The sequence below is a fragment of the Budorcas taxicolor genome, chromosome 15 (genome assembly GCF_023091745.1).
Source record: "Budorcas taxicolor isolate Tak-1 chromosome 15, Takin1.1, whole genome shotgun sequence".
NCBI classification, from domain to species: Eukaryota; Metazoa; Chordata; class Mammalia; order Artiodactyla; family Bovidae; genus Budorcas; species Budorcas taxicolor.
Window position 1 is genome coordinate 18,098,296 of NC_068924.1, and position 27,626 is coordinate 18,125,921.

Genomic DNA, 27,626 nt, shown 5'->3' on the forward strand with positions numbered 1-27,626 from the left:
TCTGGGTTGTGAAGATCTTTTTTGTACAGTTCTTCCGTGTATTCTTGCCACCTCTTCTTAATATCTTCTGCTTCTGTTAGGTCCATACCATTTCTGTCCTTTATTGAGCCCATCTTTGCATGAAATGTTCCCTTGGTATCTGTAATTTTCTCAAAGCGATCTCTAGTCTTTCCCATTCTGTTGTTTTCTTCTATTTCTTTGCATTGATCGCTAAGGAAGGCTTTCTTATCTGTCCTTGCTATTCTTTGGAACTCTGCATTCAGATGTTTATATCTTACCTTTTCTCTTTTGCTTTTTGCTTTTCTTCTTTTCACAGCCATTTGTAAGCCCTCCCCAGACAGCCATTTTGCTTTTTTGCATTTCTTTTTCTTGGGGATGGTCTTGATCCCTGTCTCCTGTGTGTCATGAACCTCCATCCATAGTTCATCAGGCACTCTGTCTATCAGATCTAGTCCCTTAAATCTATTTCTCACTTCCACTGTATAGTCATAAAGGATTTGATTTAGGTCATACCGGAATGGTCTAGTGTTTTTCCCTATTTTCTTCAATTTCAGTCTGAATTTGGCAATAAGGAGTTCATGATATGAGCCACAGTCAGCTCCCAGTCTTGCACAGTTAGATGATGTTTAGAAATGCTTAATCTGATACCTGAATACTTGAAGTTACCAGTTTGGTATAATAATAATGTATTTTATCTTTGCCCCTGGTTCTTGACAATGAAGTCAAAAGTTTAACCCATGAAATTTCCTAAGTGATGGACATGTCTTTCGTTGTTCATATTCAACATACTTGAATTTAAGCCAGTGAAGTGACTCAGGGTGGGATTCTAGATTGCTTCAAAGTGGAGACTGGTTATTAGAAAGACCAAGCTCATGATTGGCCCTGTCCCTTTTCATGAGAGGAGGTGAGCCTGGAAATTGAGTTACAAGGACACTTGAACAGCAAAATTCTGAGAATTTCCAGGTTGGTCAGTGTTTTGATATGCTGGGAAGGTGACCCACTTGTAGAAGGCATGACAGGTCTCCACCCCATCCCCACTACGTACTTTACCCTATGCATCTCTTACATCTGGCTATTGCTGAGTTATATCCTTTAAATAAATAAGCTGGTAATCATAAGTAAAGCACTTTCCTGAGTTCTAGAGAATTGTCAGATCTCAGGAGGCGTTATGAGAATCCCTAAATTTGTAGTTGGCCAGGTAGAATTGCAGGTTGCTTGGTGACTGCATTTTGCAGCTGGCATCTGAAGTATGGAGTCTTGTGGGACTGAGCCCTTTACCCATGGGATCTGTGCTAACTCTGCATACTATCAGAATTTAGTTGAATTGACAGACACTCATTTGACAATGAAGACTTAGTATTGAAAAGAATTACAAACCAGACAAAAGGAAGTAGAAGAAAATTCTAGTAGAGAAATAGCAAGTATGCAGATTCTCAGGTGGGACAGGTCTTGACTTGTTCCAGGTTCTGAAAGTGTGGCTTCAAAGGTTGTAAGCAGATGATAGACAAGATCAGCTTTGAAACTTATTTTTAAAAAAATTCTAAAGACAGCACTTGACACTCCAGGATGTCTGGCTCTAGGTGAGTGATCACACTATTGTGGTTATCCAGGTCATTAAGACCTTTTTTGTACAGCTCTTCTGTGTATTCTTGCCACCTCTTCTTAATATCTTCTGTTTCTGCTAGGTCCATAACATTTCTGTCCTTTATTGTGCCCATCTTTGCATGAAATGTTCCCTTGATATCTGTGATTTTCTTGAAGAGATCTCTAGTCTTTCCCATTCTATTTTTTTCCTCTTTCTTTGCATTGTTCAGTTAAGAAAGCATGGTATCCAATCCCATCAGTTCATGGCAAATAGATGGGAAAAAACTTGAAACAGTGACAGACTTCATTTTCTTGGGCTCTAAAATCACTGCAGACAGGGACTGCAGCCATGAAAGTAAAAGATGCTTGCTCCTTGGAAGAAAAGCTATGACGGACCTAGACAGCGTATTCTTTGCCGACAAAGGTCTGTATAGTCAAAGCTATGGTTTTCCTAATAGTCATGTACGATGTGAGAAATTGGACTATAAGGAGGACTGAGAACTGAAGAATTAATGCTTTTGAACTGTGGTGCTGGGAAGACTCTTGAGAGTCCCTTGGACAACAGGGATACCTGTCAGTCCTAAAGGAAATGAACTCTGAATATTCATTGGAAGGACCAATACTGAAGCTGAAGCTCCAATAGTTTGACCACCTGATGCAAAGAGCTGAGTCATTGGAAAAGACCCTGATGCTGGGAAATATTGAAGGCAGGAGGAGAAGGGGACGACAGAGGATGAGATGGTTGGATGTCATCATCGACTCAATGGACATGAGTTTGAGCAAACTCCAGGAAATAGAGTTGAACATGGCTGACTGAACAGCAACAACAAATGACAACACAGAATTGGAGTGGTTAGATGAAGAAGGGTTACAGGGAGACTGATTAGAAAGCTGGTTGCAATGTTCCACAGAACAGAGAGGAACGATATGGGACAAGGGTAGTAAGAGTGGAGATGGTCACATACAAGATGACACAGAAAGCTTATATGTCTTTTGAAGCCTGTAAAATATTCTTATTTCTGAAGAAATAATTATACAAGTAGTAAATTCAAAGCTTTATTGGTGAAAGTTGAGATTCAGGTGATGTAGGAGAGGACCTAGCATATGTATATATTTGTGTGACCTTGGTTAAGCTGTTTAATCATCTGAATCACATTTTCTTAATTTTGAAAATGAGAACAATATTTCTTTTTCTTCCTACTTCATAGAGTTTGGAGATGAAGTAAGGTAATATATGTCAGAGCACTTCATAAATTTGTAGGGGAATGCGACTTCTGATCTATATTTCTTCTTCTCATCACAACTGAAAGCAAAATAAAAGCTAGTTGGATTACATTTCCTTTTTGGATATTTTCATCCTACTTAAAATTGATTCCTTATTTCAGGAACAGTCAGTTCATAGAGGTGCCCCTGATCTCTTTGTGTGTATGAACTACATTAATTTCTCAGCCTTAAAAGAGAAGTGTGGGATGTGGGTGTAACTGTAGGGCTTCTTGTTTCATTTTGAGCTGGGAGGGAGAAGAGAGATGGGAGTGATTAGTCAGCGGGGGAGGAATTGTTGCAGCTTCCAACCTGGCAGTACCTGAAGAGGGAGAGGCATGTTGACAGCCCAGATCCCAGGTTGCATTCTGCCAGTTGTTAAACATTTAGCAGGGCTGCTGCTAAGTCTCTTCAGTTGTGTCCGACTGTGTGAGACCCCATAGACGGCAGCCCACCAGGCTCCCCTGTCCCTGGGATTCTCCAGGCAAGAACACTGGAATGGGTTGCCATTTCCTTCTCCAATGCATGAAAGTGAAAAGTGAAAGTGAAGTCGCTCAGTCATGTCCGACTCTTCGCGACCCCGAGGACTGCAGCCTACCAGGCTCCTCCGCCCATGGGATTTTCCAGGCAAGAGTACTGGAGTGGGGTGCCATTGCCTTCTCTGAAGTCAAGTCATTGTTGATTAGATGCTTCCCAGAAATAGAAGAATGTGGCTTTCAGTTTAGTGTTTGTGTGGATAACTATCTTAGAACAGCTATTTTATTCATCAGGGCAGAGACCTTGTCTTATTCACTGCTACATCCCCAGTACCTAACAGTATATCTGTACTGTGTCTCCTTAATAAAATCTTGTGGAAGGAAGACATTTTCTGTAAAGCATCTTCATAATATTTACTAAACTTTCTTAGATCATACTTAACATGTACAACTTGCTTATGAATGTATTTTTTTTTTGATTCTCTGAAATGTATTATATATACCCATGTGGTCCACAGAGTCTAGTTGGTTCTCCCTTCTTAACATCTTTCATACCTGTTGCCCACCTCCATCTCCACTGCCACTTCCTTCACTGAATCCCTTGCCTTACCTGGATTATTGTATCAGTAGTTTTAAGCTGATATCCTACCTTCAGATCTGATACCCTCCAGCCTCCCCTCCCATTGCTGCCAGAGTGCAGCATCTATAAGGTACCAATTTTAGTCTCCTGTATTTGAGTATTTAAGGATCCTGTAATACTTCCCTTTTACTTAGAGCAATGGGTTTCCGGCTGAGATGTTCTAACAGACTGACATGTCACAGCCATCTGCAAGGGATAGATGTGTCATAGTATCTGTGCTGTCTCTCCTGTAAACGTCCTGAGAGAGGTAAACGCTGTTTATATATTAGCTTTTAAATGGTTCATGAAATCACAAGGATAGAGCAAGACAGAGCAGCTAAAATGCCAGTGTCCATTGGTTGTTGTTTTTCTTTTTGTTTTTTGCTACTTTATATAACTAGAAGGAACATACTTCTAAGCTACACTTTGCCTAAAGACACTCAATACTTTTTTCTAGAATGTTTTCATTATGGAAATACCCTCTTCCCTTAGTTACTTTTATTTCTGCTTTGTCGGTTTGTTGTAGGTGATAGGTTTTGTTTATTTGTAATAGCTTAAAAATGGCAACCCACTCCAGTATCCTTGCCTGGAGAATCCCATGGACAGAGGAGCCTGGTGGGCCACAGTCCATGGGGTCTCAAAGAGTCGGACACGATTGAGCGACTTCATTTTCACTTTTCACTTTATTAATAGAGGCATGTTGTACCTGTTAATACAAATATTATACATTTTTATAGTTCCCATATTTCTAACCCTTCAAGGAATAAGCTAAAAGAAAAAAGATCGATATGAATATGTCTTTCTCTGTCATCTCTGTACTTTTACTAGATAGAAATTGTGTTTCTAAAAGGAGTTATTGCCAACTTAAATTTATTTGTTACTGTCATGAACTGAGAATAATGCAGTACAGACAGTATGGTATAGTATCAACAGTTGGATCTTCTTATAGATCAGGAAATTGCAAGACCTGAATGTTGGTAGTTCAAGAGAGTCATGGTAATACAACTCCAAATAATATTTTATCCCTTTAAAAATAAATTTTTATCATTATGAATTAGTATTTTCCTTTTATCAAATAAATAAACATGTTTTCCTTTTAGCAAATAGATAAACATGTTTATGTTTAGCAAATAGATAAACATGTACAATGGAATATTGAGTTTATTTCTTATTATATTATACTTATTTTATGAATGCCACTTTGTAGTAAATTTTAAAGAAGCATATTCAATGATTTTAGGTATTAAAATACACTTAATTGAATAATTCTGCCTGACATGTCAGAGTCTAGATCTCAGAGTCAGCAGAGAAACTGGAGATTAGGGGAAAACCCAAGCAGCAAAGCAGTCACGGGGAGGGTGAACCCAGTTAAGTTCAGTCGCTCAGTCCTGTCCAATTCTCTGCGACCCCATGAATCGCAGCACGCCAGGCCTCCCTGTCCATCACCAACTCCCGGAATTCACTCAGACTCATGTCCATCGAGTCAGTGATGCCATCCAGCCATCTCATCCTCTGTCATCCCCTTCTACTCCTGCCCCCAATCCCTCCCAGCATCAGAGTCTTTTCCAATGAGTCAACTCTTCACATGAGGTGGCCAAAGTACTGGAGTTTCAGCTTTAGCATCATTCCCTCCAAAGAACACCCAGGACTGATCTCCTTCAGAATGGACTGGTTGGATCTCCTTGCAGTCCAAGGGACTCTCAAGAGTCTTCTGCAACACCACAGTTCAAAAGCATCAATTCTTCGGCACTCAGCCTTCTTCACAGTCCAACTCTCACACCCATACATGACTACTGGAAAAACCATAGCCTTGACTAGATGGACCTTTGTTGGCAAAGTAATGTCTCTGCTTTTGAATATGCTATCTAGGTTGGTCATAACTTTCCTTCCAAGGAGTAAGCATCTTTTAATTTCATGGCTGAAGTCACCATCTGCAGTGATTTTGGTGCCCCCCAAAATAGAGTCTGACACTGTTTCCACTGTTTGCCCATCTATTTCCCATGAAGTGATGGGACCAGATGCCATGAACTTAGTTTTCTGAATTTGAGCTTTAAGCCAACTTTTTCACTCTCCTCTTTCACTTTTATCAAGAGGCTTTTTAGTTCCTCTTCACTTTCTGCCATAAGGGTGGTGTTGTCTGCATATCTGAGGTTATTGATATTTCTCCCGGCAATCTTGATTCCAGCTTGTGTTTCTTCCAGTCCAACGTTTATCATGATGTACTCTGCACATAAGTTAAATAAGCAGGGTGACATTATACAGCCTTGACGTACTCCTTTCCCAATTTGGAACCAGCCTGTTGTTCCATGTCCAATTCTAACTGTTGCTTCCTGACCTGCACATAGATTTCTCAAGAGGCAGGTCAGGTGGTCTGGTATTCCCATCTCTTTCAGAATTTTCCACAGTTTATTGTGATCCACACAGTCAAAGGCTTTGGCATAGTCAATAAAGCAGAAATAGATGTTTTTCTGAAACTCTCTTGCTTTTTCCATGATCCAGCAGATGTTGGCGATTTGATCTTTGGTTCCTCTGCCTTTTCTAAAACCAGCTTGAACATCAGGAAGTTCACGGTTCATGTATTGCTGAAGCCTGGCTTGCAGAATTTTGAGCAGTACTTTACTAGCATGTGAGATGAGTGCAATTGTGAAGTAGTTTGAGCATTCTTTGGCATTGCCTTTCTTTGGGATTGGAATGAAAACTGACCTTTTCCAGTCCTGTGGCCACTGCTGAGTTGTCCAAATTTGCTGGCATATTGAGTGCAGCACTTTCACAGCATCATCTTTCAGGATTTGAAGTAGCTCAACTGGGATTCCATCATCTCCACTAGCTTTGTTCGTAGTGATATTCTAAGGCCCACTTGACTTCACATTCCAGGATGTCTGGCTCTAGATGAGTGATCACACTATCGTGATTATCTGGGTCATGAAGATCTGTTTTGTACAGTTCTTCTGTGTATTCTTGCCACCTCTTCTTAATATCTTCTGCTTCTGTTAGGTCCATGGTATCTCTAATTTTCTTGAAGAGATCTCTAGTCTTTCCCATTCCGTTGTTTTCCTCTATTTCTTTGCATTCATCACTGAAGAAGGCTTTCTTATCTCTTCTTGCTATTCTTTGGAACTCTGCATTCAGATGCTTATATCTTACCTTTTCTCTTTTGCTTTTTGCTTCTCTTCTTTACACAGTTATTTGTAAGGCCTCCCCAGACAGCCATTTTGCTTTTTTGCATTTGTTTTCCATGGGGATGGTCTTGATCCCTGTCTCCTCTACAATGTTATGAACATCTTTCCATAGTTCATCAGGCACTCTATCTGTCAGATCTAGTCCCTTAAATCTATTTCTCACTTCCACTGTATAATCATAAGGGATTTGATTTAGGTCATACCTGAATGGTCTAGTGTTTTTCCCTACTTTCTTCAATTTCAGTCTGAATTTGGTAATAAGGAGTTCATGATCTGAGCCACAGTCAGCCTCTGGTCTTGTTTTTGTTGACTGTATAGAGCTTCTCCATCTTTGGCTGCAAAGAATATAATCAATCTGATTTTGGTGTTGACCATCTGGTGATGTCCATGTGTAGAGTCTTCTCTGGTGTTGTTGGAAGAGGGTGTTTACTATGACTAGTGCATTTTCTTGGCAAAACTCTATTAGTCTTTGCCCTGCTTCATTCCGCATTCCAAGGCCAAATTTGCCTGTTCCTCCAGGTGTTTCTTGACTTCCTACTTTTGCATTCCAGTCCCCTATAATGAAAATGACATCTTTTTTGGGTGTTTGTTCTAACCCATCTCTGCCTAAACCCTTGTCTGAATCACATTTCACAGGCTGAGAGAAGACTGGTAGGAAACAACACTACAAAACAAAACAAAAAAACAGCATGTGGAAGCTATAAGAACAAATCAGCGATGAGACATAATAGCTGAGTACTGTGGGTTAGAGAGAATTTGCAGTTTGAATTCAGGCAAGGTAATTCTCTATTAGAATAGAAATCTAATAATCCTCAGAAAAACCTAAGAGAATTCAGTGTTTCTATAATACATTATCTACAGTGTCTAGTTTTCTACAAAAATATAAAACATGTAATTAAGCAGAAAATTGTGAACCATGGCCAAGAAGAAAATAGTCAGTAGAAACTCTTGTTAGCCCAGATTTGGATTTATCAAAGATTGCAGTGCAGCTATTTTAAATGGTAAAAGGATTAAGAGAAAACATGTTTGAAGAATTAAAAGAAAATATAGATATGTGAATAAACAGATAGGTAGCCTCCCCAGAGCAAGAATATAACCTATGGAAATTATGGAAACTAATATAATAGAAACAAAAAGAAACGACATCTTAGACCTGAAAGCACAATTACTGTAAAGTTTTTGCTGGGTGGTCTGAAAAATGGTTGAAATTGTCGGGGGGAAAAAAAGACAGCAGCAGACCTGGTGACTCAGTAGAAATGACCCTTGCAAAGAACAGAAAGAAAAACAATTGAAGAAAAATGAGCAAAACTAAGAGAACTGTGAAGTAGTCTAATATGGAATTTTTTGCAATCATGGAAGGAATGGTGTGAAAGAGGCATAATAATATTTGAAGAAATAATAGCCAAAAAGCTTCCCAATTTTAGTGTAAAGCATTGATGAATCCAAGAAGATTGCAGAGCCTGAAGAAAGATGAATATAAAGGAAAACCTTGTTAGACACATCATAGTCTAACTGCTTTATGGTAAAGAGAAAATTTTGAAAGCACCCAGAGGAAACAACATTTGTTGCTTACATGTCAAAAAAAAAAAAACAAACTGAAATCATTTCTTGCTAATGAAAAGTCCCAAACATTTAAGACAAAAATTATGCTGTGTGCTCAGTCATGTCCAACTCTTTGTGATCCCATGGACTATAGCCTGCTAGGCTCCTCTGTCCATGGAATTTTCCAGGCAAGAATACTGGAGTGGGTTGACATTTCCTCCTCCAGGGAATCTTCCCAACCCAGGGATCTAACCACTGTCTCCTGCATCTCCCTGCATTGGCAGGCAGATTCTCTACAGTGCCACTAGGAAAAAATGAGAATTTTGGAAAACTTATATGCACTAATAGCTTTCCAATACTTTGAAAGACATTTTTAAATGATACTGATTAATATTAAGAAATATGATTTTAAAAAATATTGTATAGTTGAAATGTGCTAACATTTGAAGAACCACATAAGGAAGACATGGATATTTTAGTGAATCATTATTTTCCAAATGACCAGTGCACAGTGTTATGAAATCATTCACTGATAAAAAAAAATTCATTCAAAGTGCAAAGTAGAGCTATGGATTTTAATGTAACAGGATGTAGAAAGTCTCTTAATAATGGCTTCAGATTCCACATTGAAACGACTTTTTAAGAAACTGACATTCATTGATACTTACTATATAGTATCAAAGGAGAAGAAAGAACTATACCTATCTTGGTTCAGTTCAGTTCAGTCTCTCAGTCGTGTCTGATTCTGCGACCCTATGAGTTGCAGCACGCCAGGCCTCCCTGTCCATCACCATCTCCTGGAGTTCACCCAAACCCATGTCCATCAAGTCGGTGATGCCATCCAGCCATCTCATCCTCTGTCATCCCCTTTTCCTCCTGCCCCCAATCCCTCCCAGCATCAGAGTCTTTTCCAATGAGTCAACTCTTCACATGAGGTGGCCAAAGTACTGGAGTTTCAGCTTTAGCATCATTCCCTCCAAAGAACACCCAGGACTGATCTCCTTCAGAATGGACTGGTTGGATCTCCTTGCAGTCCAAGGGACTCTCAAGAGTCTTCTGCAACACCACAGTTCAAAAGCATCAATTCTTCGGCACTCAGCTTTCTTTATAGTCCAACTCTCACACCCATACATGACTACTGGAAAAACCATAGCCTTGACTAGACGGACCTTTATTGGCAAGGCAATGTCTCTGCTTTTGAATATGCTATCTAGGTTGGTCATAACTTTCCTTCCAAGGAGTAAGCGTTTTTTTAATTTCATGGCTGCAGTCACCATCTGCAGTGATTTTGGAGCCCCCAAAAATAAAGTCTGACACTGTTTCCATTGTTTCCCCATCTATTTGCCATGAAGTGACGGGACCAGATGCCATGATCTTCGTTTTCTGAATGTTGAGCTTTAAGCCAACTTTTTCACTCTCCTCTTTCACTTTTATCAAGAGGCTTTTTAGTTCCTCTTCACTTTCTGCCATAAGGGTGGTGTCATCTGCCTATCTGAGGTTAGATATTTCTCCCAGCAATCTTGATTCCAGCTTGTGCTTCCTCCAGCCCAGCGTTTCTCATGATGTACTCTGCATATGTTAAATAAGCAGAGTGACAGTATACAGCCTTAACGTACTCCTTTTCCTATTTGGAACCAGTCTGTTGTTCCATGTCTAGTTCTAACTGTTGCTTCCTGACCTGCATATAGGTTTCTCAAGAGGCAGGTCAGGTGGTCTGGTATTCCCATCTCTTTCAGAATTTTCAACAGTTTATTGTGATCCACACAGTCACAGGCTTTGGTTAAGTCAATAAAGCAGAAATAGATGTTTTTTCTGGAACTCTCTGTCTTTTAAAAAGGCTATTAAATGAATTTTCCCTTTCCCATCTCTGAGAGACTGGATTTTCTGCATATATTTCAACCAGAACAACATATTGAATGCAAAAGCAGATATAAGAATCCAGTACCTTCTTCTGAGCCAGACATTAAGAGATTTGTTTAAAGTGTAAAACGTAGTTCTTTTGTTTTGGAATTTGTAGCTATTTTCATAAAACACTGTGTTAACATATGTTAATATACAGTGATACAGAGTTTATTATTATTGCTTTTAAGTTAATGAATTTTTTAAAATTCTGAGTTTAAACTTCTCATACAGTAAATGATATTAGATATAATCCACGTTAACACAAGCTCTTTGGACCAAAAAAGCTTAAGATTTATTGGGATGACCAAATAGTTTGTTCAGAAAACCCAAACCAATTTTTTTGGCCAACACAATGCTTTGGTAATTCTCTATCTGCACCTTTTAGATAGCAGATTCCTTTGAGAGCATCAGACTGGAAAATTGGAATATCTTGTAACTTGGGAGATTAGTGTTCTTCAGTACATGATGACATTCAATTTTTGTTGATATCCTTGATTATTTTCAAGTGGACCATATAGTAGTATTTTGTTGAGTGTCCTGCTTACTGCCTCTAAGGGCAGCCTTTTCTTTTTCCCTTCTGATACTTGTTTCCAGACCCTTTATTTTTAGCAGGAAATTTTACCAGGAAAGCAATAAGGAACTTTTGCAGTGGTGACTAATCCTTATTTTCTTTACTTCTACCACCTTTTGTTATGTTTAGAGGTTATCAAGGGAAAGCTGTTCAAAAAGTGTTAGCAGACTTAAGGCTTCAGTAGAGGCCTACACAGTCAATAGCCGTGATATTCTGAGTTGTTATTCAGTTTCTGGGAAAGAACAGTAAACATTTGAAATCAAAGAATCATTGAATCATATGGTGTGAAGAAAATTTATAAAGTGTATCCACTAAGAGAAATGCATCCAGAATTGGTTTTTAGTCCTGCTTACTGCTTATAATCTATTAAATGCACATGACAATGTTTGTTTGTATTTCTTATCTACCAGGTGACAAAACCAATCCACCAAAGATAAATTTGTTATAAGGGGTGTTCATTACATAAAATGTGTAGTAAATTTATTTTAATTTTGCATTACTTTGGTCTTTGACAAAAATAAACCATTGCAGAACAAAGTAAAAAAATCCTACCTACCTACCTACTTACATGAAACTATGAAACTGGATAGTTTCAACTTTCTGTATCTTGGTATTCATCCTATTTTTTTCCATCATTCTTAGTGACTTTGTATACTTACTTTGAATTTAGAAGGTCCCTTACTATTAATGAGCTTGTAAAGATTTGATTGTCATTTTCAGGCTTATTGTGGTTATAAAATTATCAGGCAAATATTCCTGTATGCTTTCATTTGGCTTTTTATATCTTTACCTAATATTTTTGGTAGCCTTAAAATTTGCATAGTGAACAGGAGCACTAAAACAGATTTATCTTATACTTTTATTTCTTTGATAGTTGAGTAACTTGGAAGTAATTAAACTGTCAAATTTTTCCTATATTGCATATAAGGGACTTAATAATGATTTACTTTTTGAACTATATTTTGTTTTACTTTTGAAATGGTGTGGGTTTTTTCCCTCAAAGCAAATGATTATGGTTCTGAAAGTCACGTAGAGGCCTTCACCAGAATAGAAGACTTCTAATTTGAGGATCTCAATTAGCGGTATTTATTTGGGGCTAGAAATAAGACCTGATTATTTATCAGCTGTTTTCTTAAACCACAGTTTTCCTTGTGTTCTCTTAGGCTAGAGATGAAGAGGAAGCCTTTCTGGATTGGAGCGATGATGATAATGATGGATTTGATCCAAGCACACTTCCAGATCCAGATAAGTACAGAAGCTCTGAAGAGTCAGATAGTGAAGATATGGAAAATAAAATCAGGTATGTTTTTACTGTTGGTAGCATTAAGAATAGGAATCTTCTCCTTTTAATAAATTCAAAAGATGTATGGAGACAAACATCTCATGCTCTTCTCATTGTTTTAGAGGCCCTTCTACTGTTCCTGTAATACCTGTTTAACAGATATATGGGTGATAAAGAGTTGTATCTTTTTTTGTTCTATTCTTTTCTTCTCTCTCTTTTTGAATCTTTATGCTTAAGTATTTGATCCACTAGGATATATTTATTGCAAACAGAGATAAGATTTTATTTTGATTTAGTGATGAGATTATTGTTAAAAATTATCTCTGAATTTTTAAATAACATTCTTTGATATAAAAGTAAGAAACACATAAAATAATGGAAAACTCATATGTAAATAGCCCTCTCTCAGATGTTTACTTATTTGTTGCCATGCCAATAGCAGAAATGGAATGAATTGAATGACCTGCTCAGCACTTGTTTTCAGAATACAATGTATTAGGTTATATTAAAATTCTGTTGATTTAAAACTTTAGAATATTGAGCTGCATGGACATTCTAAATCAATGAGCCTATTTAGGCACAAGGAGGATACTAATGCTGGATGAAGTTAATGTGATTGAAGGGGAGAGGAAACTGGTTGGAACCCCTCAAGGGCTAGTCTGAAAAGTTTGGAGTTGGAAAAAATAGGCCCCAGAGAGCTATAATCTGGCTTTAAGCATTATGAAGAGGTCTCAAAAAGATTATCCCCTTAGAGAAATGCTATGGTGAGATCATTTCATTTACTCTTTATTTTAATCTTGTGCTTATCTAGACATAGAATTATTTTATAATAGTAAAAATGACCCATCCAAAACACAGTCTTCCCATGTGATGCCAGAAACTTGAGATTTTTACTGTTGGACCACTAGGTTATGGATATAATAGCGCTCCTAACCCAAGAAGCATCACAGGTGAAAACAGTTTGTTAGGATTTAGAAAAAATATGTAAATTATAAGGGTTAAATAATTTAGGTCCAGAGCATAATGTTAATCTTTAGAAATTGACCTCTAAGAGGTCAATACCTGTTTTCTGCTTCAGAGTTTCTTGGTACGCATGTCCAGACCTTGATGAGCTATCAGTATGGTTAAATTTGTTGCCCTTTTTATTCTTAAATAAATGCCCCTCTTTCAGAGTAATTTCTGGGATCTCCATTTCAATAGGTGGGGTTTTAACACACATGACTTTATATCAGTAACTTCCAAATGCTCTGTGTAATTTTTCTCTCTGAAGGGAAATTTAATTGGTTCTTGTAGTTTGTTATTTGGCGATGTTTTCCATATCTAACATAACTTGAAAACATAGGGCCAACTTTTGAAGTCATTGGTAAGATGACAGCAATCCTTCTGTATCTGATTTGTAAGGATTTTTTTCTAACATTTTTGGTAGCCTCTGAGTTGTCCTTAATCTTCAGACAGCAGACATTTCGTTTCATTCTTTTGGCATTTCTTACCCTCTTAGTGACATTTCTCTGCTACCTCCTAGTTAATATGACTTCTTCTCTAATAGTTTCACATGTTTCATCCTTTTAATTAGCCTGTAAATGCTTTGTAGCCAGAAACTCTTTTTATATATCAACACATTCAGCTCCAGCCTTTACTCATCTCTCCAACATTAATGTAATAGGCACAGAGAAAGGCCCTGAAATAGTTTCATTGATTAATTAATTGAGGAAGAAGATTTATAGAGTAAAAGAGAGAAGTATAATGATAAGCAGCTGTACTGCTGCTGCTAAGTCGCTTCAGTCGTGTCCGACTCTGTGTGACCCCTTAGACGGCAGCCCATATAACTTAAATGAGACAAAGGACAGAATATGTTGTTGGAGAACTGGAAGAAGCCAAGTTCAGATAGTGTAATGATGATGGACAAATGCCGGAAGCCAGTGTGAGGAATCCCACCCGTGACAAGGTCATGAAGAAGGAAGCTGACATACGCAAGGCGTGATCAGACTTCAGGGGCCCCCCTGGAAATTCCTAAGCATGTGCCCCAACAAAAAAAACAAAAATCTGCCGGCTTTTGTGCTCTGCTTTTCCACTTTTCTGATATTTTCTGGAAAAAAGTCAATTTAGGGCTTTAGTCTTCTACATTTGAAAGGGATGTTTCAGTTAAACCCCCTCTGATTGCTCTCTAGCTTGCCTAACAGGTTCCCCAGACCTCTTACAGCTGTGAATTGCTTACAGCCCCCCAACCGCGAGAGGCACAAAGCTTAAAAGCATCTTAAAAATACAGAGCCTTTTCTAAAGAGTTAAAAATCACATTGGTGACGGGTTTTCACTGTTGACTCAATGATTGCAGCCAGGCCTCCATATTCTTTTTCTTTTAGGCACCTGGGAGGATGTTAATCAATGTAAATGGGATATGGAAAAAGATATATAGTAGTTTTGATGTTAGCAACACTAGACTTTTGAGTTAACTACTTTTCTTTTGTTATAAATCATTCTACTCCTTTCACTTGTTATGAACTGCTGTATCTTTGCTATGTAAGAATGTAACTATTTAATAAGTGCTTTCTGAGAATGGCACCAGACTTTGGGAAGATCAACACAAATAAGTCTTCTAGTTAACAAACCCTTATCAGAAAAAAGGCTATAAAATGTTAATTGGCCCTTTTTAGCCAGAAGATGATGTAAATCATCTAAGACTTGTGTATACAATTAGGTATGCAGAGAGAAAAGCCTGGTTTTGATAAGAGTCTGGACTGCTAACGCTGCATAACTTTGTGTTACCCGTTGATCTCCATGTTTTATCAAAAGTATAAAAGGCCTTCTAAACAATAGAAGACAGAGCCAGTCGCTGGACTGGTTTCCCCGGTGTGTGTCTCTCTCTCTTTCTCCTTTTCTCCCTTTCCCTCCCTCTGCTCTTTACTTTAATTTCAGGCTGAATTCCCATCTGAGGCGCAGAGGCTCGCCAAGTCTACTTACTTGCCCTGGCTGTTAAGACCTGCACTAAAGGGAGCCTAAGGCGAGGCACCCTTAGATATTCAAGCGACCACTGGTGGCCCAACGTAGATGGTGCAAATTCCTTGTCTGGAATTTTATTGGTCTTCTGCGTAATCCAAGTTATTCAGCCCTCTTTCTTCACTTAATTTTCCTACTACACTATTTCTTCCTAATCTAATCTTATATTAATAAATAAATTTTTTCCTCACCGACTCCGTCCACCCTTCGAATTCCCTGGATCCACCGGGGCTAGACCCCGGCAGACAAAGACAGTAGAAATACCTTGAGAGATGCCAGAGCGTCTAATTCAGTGGCAAAGGTTTAGATGGGAAATATTTTTTATTATTGTATGTGTTTATTTTTGGCTGTGCTCAGTCTTCGCTGCTGTGCAGGCTTTTCTCTAGTCGCCATGAGCAGGAGCTACTCTTCATTGCAGTGCATGGGTTTTTCACTGCGGTGGCTTCCCTTGTTGTGGAGTACAGGCTCTAGGGTGCACAGGATTCAACAATGTGGTTCCTGGGCTTTAGAGAACTAATTGTGGTACACAGGTTTAGTTGGTTCATGGTGTGTAGGATCGTCTTGGATCAGGGATCAAACTCATATCTCCTGCATTGGCAGGTGGATTCTTTACCACTGCACCACCAGGAAAGCCCCAGATCGGAAATATTTAAGCATTATGTAAAAATTAAAATAGTTTTAAGTGCCGGCATAACTGGTAACTACACTAGCAGAGATTGAAAGGAATTGAAAACGTTGGTTTTAGGCCAAAGAGAAATTATCTTTTGTTGAAAAGAATATCAACAAGGGCTGTATTCCATTAGTGCATTTAGGGGCTTCCTAGCAGTTTCATCTTTTGTATGAGCACAGTAATTGTCTAGTCCAACCTCTTCCTCTCAGATGAAAAAAACAAGCTTTCAAAGGATAAAATAATTTGTCTGTGATCACAGTACAAGTTAAGGACAGATCAGTGTGATCTGCCTGAATCAAATTGATTCCTTGGTTCTAAGACTCCAATCAGCTTATATAGAATTACTCAGGCATTAGAAAAGATAGCTCAGGAAAACTATATTGAGACAAATGTAATGTTATTTGACTGAAGATCTGATCCATGGACTAATCATAGGATGGATTTGACTGGACCATGGTTTCCCAGCCTTAGCACTACTGACATTGTGGCCCAGATGATTCTTTGTTTTGAGGGGTTTGGGGTGGCTGTAGACTGTTTAGCATCATCCTCTACCACTAGCATCTCCTCAGTTGAGATAAGAATTATTTTCAGACATTGCCATATATCCTTTGAGGAGGAAATTCTCTCACAGTTGGACAACTACTGGACTAAACCTCAGGATGGCAGAACGTTTTACTAGTGCCTTAATTGCCTAATCCCTCATCCAAGGTAGGCTTTGTATTCTGTCCATTTAGCCCTAGCAGTCCTTGTCAGACAGGGCGATCAATCAATTGGGATCAGTATACAAGATAAAACCTGTTTTCCATTCCTAGTCTAGAGGGCAAGGTTTAGGGTAATTTGTAAGTAATAGTCCATATGTGAAACTTATACTCTCATTTTCTCTTCTCTCTTGAAATTACTTTAGTGGCAATGAATAAAGATACATGTAAACTAAAACCACATTGTTTTAAATAATAGAAGGTATTCACAAGTAAATTCACCGTACACTAGAATTTTGACACTAGTAATTGCTTCGGCTATGCGTAATGATAGCACCAATACAGTCTCCCTGTATTGTTCAGTTTTGCTATATCTTTGTTTCTTTGCCTCTCGTGAATATGACTAAATGCTAAGATTTTGTGACGTTAGCTTTAGACCATCCTCCTGGCTGTTCCTGGGTTTATTTGGTTCACAGTTTCTAGCTTCTACTCAATAATTGCAGCAACAGCTAGTGTTCCCGCCTCTTGGTCACCCTCACTGCCACTGTTCTCCGGATATTAATTATCACTTTCAGAAACGAGTTTGTATGGGACTGGATATACCAGTTAGAAAGTGGCTTTTAGTCCCAAACTAAATAGTACAAGCTAATTTCTTTGAAAGTTCCCTTTGTGTATTTCTTTTACCTTCACTTTGGTGACACCCATAGATATTCAGCTCAAGTAACGATTTGGCCTCTCTACATGGAAAGACACTTGTAGGAAACAGGCAAAGGAGAGCCAGATTTAGTGGAGGACCACTGACCTTGGGATCAATAATTCCTCTTCAGGAAGATCTGATAGAATTTTAAAGAATTTGTACGTCTGTCCTTCTCAGCTTGGTATTTAGCCACAGTAGAATTTAAACCCTCCTTAACCCTCTCTAGAAAGATCAGAATTGTCATTTCTATCACTGAAATTCAAAAGAGATTCTGATATATGAATCAACTCCTTTAAATTCGCATGACAAAAAGGTGTCTTGCTTATAGTATGGTCAATTATATGACCGTTAGTTCCTTTTAAGGGATTTTAAAAATAAATGCTACTGTTAATAGCTCCATTTATGCACAGAAACAGAGCTATGAAATACAGGGAGTGGGTAATCTACCCGTTGTATAGAAGAATGTCAGCTGGTTAGTCAGTAGCAGATGCCTGAACTCCATTGGCAGCTCTAAACTTTTGTGTGCTGTTTTTAAAACTAGGTAAGGAAGAGAGAGCTTGCTTTGATGTTCTCTGGTTTCTTTTCTTATCTTCTTCCATCTTACAGTTGGTCTAGGCTGTGTTTTACTCTGTGGCTTTCATTTCTGATTCCTTCTATGAAATTAGCATAGGTAGAATTAGTATAAAATGTTAGTATTTCTTGTTATTATTATTAAAAATAGAACAATTTGGTAGAAAACCTGGCTCTTTGTTGCTGTGGACTTTGTGACATCAGAGAATATATTGGTCTTCTGGGAATTACATGGAATCATGTATTATCTCCAGTGAGTTTTGATATGGACTTTTTATACTTTTTGAGGACATAAGACCTCAAATATTGCATGCAGTTATCTTTGTACTTATAAATGATTTTTCATTTTTTTATCTTCAAAATAGTCCATAGAGTTATACTGCTTTAACAATAAACATTTTGACAAGGTTCTATATATGATGCTAAGAGCTGCAGAAAGAACTTTCTGCTTTATTTAAATCACATCCTGATTGCTTAAGAGTTAAAAATATCTTCTTGATCTGTAATCTCTGGCTTCTTGTCACATTTCCTCCATCCATTCTTTCAACTGAGAATTTTTTTTGTACCTATCCTGTGCCAGGCATAGTGTAGGTACAGAGGATAAAACATTAAGCAGAAAAAATACCTTCTGAGCTTTGACAGAGCTTTTAGTTCAGTGGAGGTTACAGATGGATAAGCAAGCAATTACAAACCAGCATGTTGGTTAAGTACTGTGATTTGTGCACTGGCAGAGGTGATGAGGAAAGGAGTAGGTAAGCCTGAAAATGATGTGCCTAAGTCTTGGGCTTGGCAAACTAGAAACAGCTTCCTGAAGGGCGTGATGGCTCAGCCAAACCTGAATTGAGTTTAAGTTATATAAGAGCAGGGAGAAGGGTAAATTGCCTTATAAAGAAAGCTGAGCACAGAAGAATTAATACTTTTGAACTGTGGTGTTGGAGAATACTCTTAAGAGTCTCTTGGACTGCAAGGAGATCCAACCAGCCCATCCTAAAGGAGATCAGTCCTAGGTGTTCATTGGAAGGACTGATGTTGAAGCTGAAGCTCCAATACTTTGGCCACCTGATGCGAAGAGCTGACTCTTTTGAAAAGACCCTGATGTGGGGAAAGATTGAGGGCAAGAGGAGAAGGGGACGACAGAGGGCGAGATGGTTGGATGGCATCACCGACTCAATGGACATGAGTTTGGGTAAACTCCAGGAGTTGGTGATGGACAGGGAGGCCTGGAGTGCTGCAGTCCATGGGGTCACAAAGAGCTGGACATGACTGAGTGACTGAACTGAACTGAAAGAGTATGGCCTTTGAAGTGAGACAAGTAACTTTAACCATATTCCAGTTAAACTCTTCTGTTAATAAACGTGTTCCTTTTAACTGTGCCTCACAAGCTGAGAGAAATTTGGTTCTGAGCATGTAATATAAGATTAATTTTTGTATATCTTGTAGCATTAATCATGTTTGATTTATGGCCATCTTCATGTGGATTGCTAATGATGTGAAAATTTGTAAAGTATTGAATACTAAGGAAAAGAAGCAGCTGGATGTTCTAGATATTCATTATCCAGTTAAATTAAGTTTTTAATATTTATAATCTTAACATTTTTCAAACAAAAAAGGGAAGCCGAAAAAGTGTGTGATTAGACTGCATTGTGTCAATGTTTTCTTCACAGACCACAGTCTCTGGCTAAGGCAGATTGCTTTATATTGTTATGTGGTAGGGTATTTGGTAGATTATTTTAGGTGGTCTAAGATCTCTCACATGTGTAATTTCTAGTGAGACTGTTGGCATAATTTAGACATAAAAACCTTTATATGGATTGATACCTTTTCTTGTACAAGGTAAATTTTCACATCTAATATAATTAGCTATTCTTTTTCCTTAGTCTGACACAGTTCTAAATGAAAAGGCTGATCAAGGATTTTTGTCTGTTTTTTTTTTTCCCCCATTTGTTGGGGGTTTTGTTTTGTTTTAAAAATCTGTTTTATCCTAGCTTTCTGAGTGAACTTGCCCATCTTTAAAAGTTTTCTCTTACTTGAAGGAGATGCACTACTTTAATCTGTGTGGTTTCTCTTACTGTTGCTCTGTGGTAACTCTTGAGTAAATTTTGCCCAGCAAATACCCTTCCAAGACTTTACAGTCAGCTTTCTTTATATGTGGGAGACTTTTTTACCTGGAAAAGAAATATGTATACATCAAAGATAAATTTGGGGAGAAGGAAAATTCCCAGAAAGCATTTTCCTTTCTTAACTGGTTTTAGTTGGGGCTGGGTGTTGCACATTATGTATTTTATATCAATTGGTGGAATCATAAGTGCTAAATATAGAGGATGATTTTTGAAGGGATTTTTTTTCTTACTCAGTGTCTAGGTGATTGTTAAATAGTATTGGCTATAGTTTTCACTTACTTGAACCACTATTCACTGGTGAATCTAGATGTGGGTGGTAGATATGGAAAGAAGTTGGCTCAGCTTAATGATATTATTAATGACTTTATTATGTGACTGCCATTCTTTCCTTTTATTCTTTTTAACTTCAGGAGGTATATCCAATATGCCTGGCAACTTTCAAGAGAAAATCTCAATCATCTCTTCTTTGTGAAATACAAAGTTCATGACCTATCAGATTTCATAGAGCTTGTATCATAACTTAGTGAGTTATGAATGATGAGTTAATTTACTTGACTTTCTTTAAATTTTATTCCTTTTGTCTTTCTCCCTTTTGCTATTGCCCTGAAACAAAAGCATATCCTGTTGTGATGTAAAGCATGAATGGAGAAACTTCCAAGGCAGACTGTTAGGGTAGCAGGGAGGCAGGGATTAAGCAGGGTGTAGGGGATGGGAAGGCAGTATTTTTTGTCTTCAGACTCTTAAGGGAAAGGTTGCTACCCACTGAGGAAGGGAAGGTGTTATTTTCTTGGATTAGAGTTGGGAAAGGGAAGACATATTTTTAAAAATACAGTATTTAAGAAGCTCCCAGTTTGACCTTACTTGTTTCTACAATTATTGAGCAGAAGCATGAAAGTGAAAGTCACTCAGCCGTGTCCAACTCTTTGTTACCCCATGAGCTATACAGTCCATGAAATTCTCCAGACCAGAATACTGGAGTGGGTAGCTGTTCCCTTCTCCAGGGAATCTTTCCAACCCAGGGATTGAACCCAGGTCTTCTACATTGCAGGCGGATTCTTTACCAGCTGAGCCACCAGGGAAGCCCGAAGCTAGAAACAGTATACTAAATAAAACTCTCAGGTTTTACCCTGTGCGTTCTACTCCTCTGTCATTTAGCCACCATTGAATAACTGTTACTCAATGACAGTAGTAGGTTTGCTATGTTTCAGAAGTGCTAGGATCTCTAAGAAGTTGGATGAATGGCTGAGGATGCCATGAGACCAGAATGAAACATCTCTCAAGGGTGATGAAACACTTCAAAGGGTTCTCTTGATTTCTGCCCTGATGATGATGTATGGCAGCTTTGCTTTCACTGAAAAGACTGTTGAAAATGACGCTTTCTTAGGACCATCCTTGAGAGTGATGCCACCCTTTTTTTCATTTCACAGTGCTTCATGTAGAATACATTAATGTCAATGACTATCTTACATCATTTTCCTTATCCATTCCTCTTTTAAAATTTTAGGTTGTATTCATTTTAAGTTTTTTGTTTCTTGTTATTTGGTTTCGTTTTGTTTTTGCTATTGTAAGTAATTCTTTAATGGATAATTTTGTTGAACATTGGGTTTTCTCTCTCTTAAAATCGTTTGAAGGACTAATGAAGAGTAAGATGAAAGTGTAAAACTTAATTTCGCCAGATAGTTAGAACACTGGGGACATGATTGGGTAGATGATGATCATGAATATTAAAAACTAATCAGTGAAAGTAGTTTGAGGAGAAAAGCTAATGTGCTTTTGGGGAGCAGAAATGTTTTACATACAGATTAGTAGCAAAATAAATCCATAATATAAACTGAACTCGTGTAAATGTTTAAGCTTTTTTTAATCTGGGAGAAGAGAAATCATTATGTATGTCTTCTAAGTTCCAACAGAGCAGAGGTTCTTAACCTGGACTTGATGGATAAACTTTAGGGGAATCTCACACATGTTTATTGTGAGATGGGGGAACCAAACTTTTTGCCCATCTCAAATGATGTTTGTGTATTTTTTAGAAGGGAACATGTACATGTGATTGAAATCCCCTGCCTGCTGTTGCCCTCTCACAATCCCCAACCTTTTCTGATCATTAGAATTCTGATCTAAGAGGATATCTTCTGCTCTTGCAGTTATATTTTAATGAATGCAGAGCCAATCAGTATTTTCTTTGACTAAATTGTTTTTGCAAATCTGTTTCTAGTACCAAGCAGCTAGAAAAGAGACATTAAGGACATGATACATTTTCAGTTCCATTTCTATATACAGTAGCCTTCACCATCAGAAGGAAGCTGGGCAGATTTTATTGAATGTACTGAAGTAATTAATCTTCATTAGGACTCTTGCCATGGCCTTGTAAATGAAAATTTATGATAAGAGGAAAAGTCTGGCACTATATTTGAATACCAGAGTGCCAGTATTTAAAGATAGGTATAAAGATTTCTGAGAATTTTTTAATGGTCCCAAGGTCATGTATTATTAGCTTAAAATTCTTTAAGAAGAAGTCCAAGCTACATTTACTGACATGAATGTAAGAAGGAGAGTTTTATATAAATAAGGGCAAGTGAACATTCAAATGCTGAACTCTGGTAGCTTTCCACACACTATTTGGCAGCATGTTGTAAAAGGACACCCACAGATTTCTGTGTGAGTGAATTCTCCCTGTCCTCAGCTTCCTTGCGGCTAGATCAGTATGCAGTTTCACCTAATTTCTTGTGTGCATTCCAAAAAAGAGGAGAAAAGCACGAGGTTGAAAAGCTGTACAGAGACTGTAGTAGAAGGAGCGTGCTTTCTTCCAGCTTATCCTGGCTTTTTTTAAATGTCTGAATAGGCTTGTATGGCGATGTTGATCCTCCATTTTATGATGTAACACACACCAACTTGCACAGCCCTAATTGTACATGAACAAATACAGCTGCCACAGAAGTTAGGAGCTCTCACATTCGGCATCATGATGCTTTCTGGCGGCACAATCTCTTCCAGTGTCAGAATTCCAAGTGATTATGGTTACCATTTTGTAACTTAATTATTGGAAACAAGTGTCCTTGAAAGTTTAGGGATTATATTGTGTTTCTGTAAAGCCCTAGTATGCCAGGGAAGAAGCTGAAAGGTTTTCCCAACAAATCTTTCCTTCTTTGATGTTTTGGCCACAGTCATATCAGAAAGCACTTGGAATGTTCTTGAGGCTTGGAGTAACAGTTCTAAGTTCAGGCCCTGTAGGCCAGGGAATGTGGTTTCCAGATTACAGAGAATGTTCTCATCTCTTGTATTGGAGTTCACTTACACATCACTTATTTAAAGTAAACTATTTAAACTATTTAGCCTTTCTATTCATGGCAAGTACTGATGATTACCTTCTTCTTGTTGGAATGTCCCATCCCTTTCTCTATCTGTTACAACTATTGACTAAAGCTACCTAAGGGCCAGAGGGAGAATTTTTTTTAAAAGCAAGCCAAATAAGACATGGTAGTTTCCTCTACATGAAAAAATATTATATCAATGAATCAAACTCTATCCTTCTGCTTTTAAGTAGTAATACTTGGGAATTTAAACTATGTCTCTATGTCTGTTCCTCAAAGAATGGTCTCAGAAGCATCTGTATTACAGAAATAGTTGCTTGAGCAGGTCTAAGACACAAATTACATGAGGTTTTATGAACCAGGCTTCCTGGGTAGCTCTAGTGGTAAAGAACCCGCCTGCAGGAGACACGGATTCAGTCCTTGGGTTGGGAAGATCCCCTGGAGGAGGGCATGGCAACCCGCTCCAGTATTCTTGCCCCTGGAGAATTCCATGAAAAGAGGAGCCAGGCAGGCTGCAGTCCAGTGGCTCGCAGAGTCGACCACAACTTGAGCAACTTAGCACACATGCATGCATGCTGTGAACCAAGAAACTGAATGACTTTCCCATGGGCACCACTGCATACAGTTTGGAATATGGATGTACATTCCATATCTGAAACTTAGCAACATGCAGAGAAGTAGGAGTTTTATGAAATTAAGTCTGTGTTAGAACAAAGGCAGGCTATTTTACCCTATGGAAAAAATTGTGACTTCTGGAGTCAGGTAGACTGACCTAAGTTTGAATGTTCATTTCTTTTACAAGTTGTAGGCCATACCAAGTTAGTTTACTTAATCTCTCTGACCTTGTTTTCTTCATCAATTGAATGATGATAATTCTTACCTTGCAAGGTTACCAGGAAGATCTAATTAAAGTAAGAAGAAAGCAGAGTATGATATGTAATAGAGTCATTAATATAATCATTTTTAACTACTAAAAACAAAACTATGGGCGGAGTTTTTAAATAAGTGCATACTCTTCTAAGAATAGGATATCTTCTGGGATATCAACTTTCTGCTTTCCTCCTCCTCAAAATCTTTCATTAAGAAAAAAAATCATTCATTACACCCCATAAACACAACATGGCAGACCCCTATTTTCACTACAGAACTATCCTACAGACTAGTGCTGTGTGATATAATGAAAATGATGTCATTAAAATATCCTATTCAGTGTATGGATGAAGAGTCTGTATTACCAGCCTGGAATGTGGGAAATGTCTTTACTTGTCTATTTTTCTTCCTCAGTGTTTTCATTATTCAGGAATTAAACATACTGAAAGTTTACTAAGTACTTGGCATAGAGCAAGAGAAATATTGGATCCAGTCCTCATAAAGCTTATATTCCAGTGAGGGAATGTAAAGAGAAGAGATGATGATAAAGGCCATGAAAGTGATAAATGTAGGATAATGAGAGAGGAATTGGGAGAGTTTGCTTTATATAAAGTGGTTAGGAATAACCTCTCTGAAGTGAGACATGAAGAATTATTGAAAGCCTTCTCTTTAGGATAGAGGAAATCATTCATCCTAACATTCTAACCATGAATTGCTTGTACATTTATTAAAATTTAAATATTTATCTTAAAAGCATCTCTATAATTATATGGCTGCCAGAGATTCCCTTTTTTCATTCCATCATTCTTCACCCATGTGTCTATCCTGACTGTGAGTCTAATTGGTTTGATAGAGGGTGATGAGGGTGAGAAGCAGCTGCTCTTCTAGTCCACAGAGTGGCAGCTTATTAGAATGGTGTATGCCAGCATGAAGTATATGAGGACAGGAGGAGGATGTTAGGATGGACTGAGTACACCAGTGAAAGACTTAGAAAGGCTTAGGTTACGTACTCATAACCTAAGACGTAGATTATTAGTTAAAGCACTGAGGATAAGGGAGAAAACTTGAATGTATTTTTATGTTTAACTATTTAGGTTATAATGTGTTGATGGTGCATCAGCTCTTTCAAACTGTGCAAATCTTTTTCTTATTAACTATGTACATATCATTTCTGTAGCAACCTTAGTTTTTACAGTAGAAATTGAATGAAAAGTGGAGTTTTTATGTATCCCTTGCCCCTGTCCCCCACAGCCTTTCCTGTCGTCAACAGAACTGAGCAGTTATATGTTACTTAGCCATAAAAATGAATGAGTTACTGGCATTTGCAGTAATGTCAGTAGACCTTGACATTGTCTAGAGAGTATTATGCTTAGTGAAGTAAGTCAGAGAAAGACAGATACTGTATATGTCATCATTTATATATTGAGTCTAAAAAAGAAATGAATGTATATAGCAAAACAGAAACAGACTCACAGATAAATAAAACAAACTAGTGGTTACCACTAGGAATTACCAGTGGGAAGAGGCGGGGAGGGTCAAGATAGGAGTATGGGATTAAGACATACTACCTACCAGGTATAATATAAATAAGAAATGATGATATATTGTATACCAAAGGGAAATATAGTCATTATTTTAAAGTAAGTTTAAATGGAGTACAACCTATGTACTGAATTACTGTGTTATATACCTGAAACTAACATAATACTGTAAATCAACTATTCTTCAATTTAAAAAAGAGAGAGAGAAGGTAGTTGGAGAAACTATAATATTTACTGCACATTTACCGTGCATTCAGTTCAGCTCAGTTCACTTCAGTTGCTCAGTCATGTCCGACTCTTTGTGAACCCATGAACCACAGCACGCCAGGCCTCCCTGTCCATCACCAGCTCCCGCACTCCACCCAAACCCATGTCCATCGAGTCGGTGATGCCATCCAACCATCTCATCCTCTGTCATCCCCTTCTCCCCCTACCCTCCATCTTTCCCAGCATCAGGGACTTTTCCAATGAGTCAGCTCTTAGCATCAGGTGGCCAAAGTATTGGAGTCTCAGCTTCAACATCAGTCCCTCCAATGAAAACCCAGGACTGATCTCCATTAGGATGGAATGGTTGGATATCCTTGCAGTCCGAGGGACTCTCAAGAGTCTTCTCCAATACCACAGTTCAAACACATCAATTCTTCAGTGCTCAGCTTTCTTTATAGTCCCAACTCTCACATCCATACATGACCACTGGAAAAACCATAGCCTTGACTAGACAGACCTTTGTTGGCAAAGTAATGTCTCTGCTTTTCAATATGCTATCTAGTTTGGTCATAACTTTCCTTCCAAGGAGTAAGTGTCTTTTAATTTCATGGCTGCAGTTACCATCTGCAGTAATTTTGGAGCCCCCAAAAATAAAGTCAGCCACTGTTTCCACTGTTTCCCCATCTATTTGCCATGAAGTGATGGGACCAGATGCCATGATCTTCGTTTTCTGAATGTTGAGTTTTAAGCCAACTTTTTCACTCTCCTCTTTCACTTTTATCAAGAGGCTCTTTAGTTCTTTTTCACTTCCTGCCATAAGAGTGGTGTCATTGCATATCTGAGGTTACTGATATTTCTCCCGGCAATCTTGATTCCAGCTTGTGCTTCCTCCAGCCCAGCGTTTCTCATGATGTACTCTGCATATAAGTTCAATAAGCAGGGTGACAATATACAACCTTGACGTACTCCTTTTCCTATTTCGAACCAGTCTGTTGTTCCATATCCAGTTCTAACTGTTGCTTCCTGACCTGCAACAGGTTTCTCAAGAGGCAGGCCAAGTGGTCTGGTATTCCCATCTCTTTCAGAATTTTCCACAGTTTATTGTGATCCACACAGTCAAAGGCTTTGGCATAGTCAATAAAGCAGAAATAGATGTTTTTCTGGAACTCTTTTGCTTTTTCCATGATCCAGCGGATGTTGGCAATTTGATCTCTGGTTCCTCTGCCTTTTCTAAAACCAGCTTGAACATCTGGAAGTTCATGGTTCACGTATTGCTGAAGCCCGGCTTGGAGAATTTTAAGCATTACTTTACTAGCGTGTGAGATGAGTGCAATTGTGCGGTAGTTTGAGCATTCTTTGGCATTGCCTTTCCTTGGGACTGGAATGAAAACTAACCTTTTCCAGTCCTGTGGCCACTGCTGAGTTTTCCAAATTTGCTGGCATATTGAGTGCAGCACTTTCACAGCATCATCTTTCAGGATTTGAAATAGCTCAACTGGGATTCCATCACCTCCACTAGCTTGTTCATAGTGA

General features: G+C 38.2%; 1 protein-coding gene across 1 annotated transcript in view; it reads left to right on the forward strand.

Moving 5' to 3' along the window:
* The window catches only part of DDX10 (DEAD-box helicase 10), a 317,926-nt gene that overhangs the window by 273,190 nt on the left and 17,110 nt on the right, over positions 1–27,626 (forward strand). Inside the window, exon 17 of the mRNA XM_052652790.1 lies at positions 12,297–12,433. Coding sequence (XP_052508750.1) covers positions 12,297–12,433 — 137 coding nt within the window. The remainder of the gene's footprint in view (positions 1–12,296; positions 12,434–27,626) is intronic.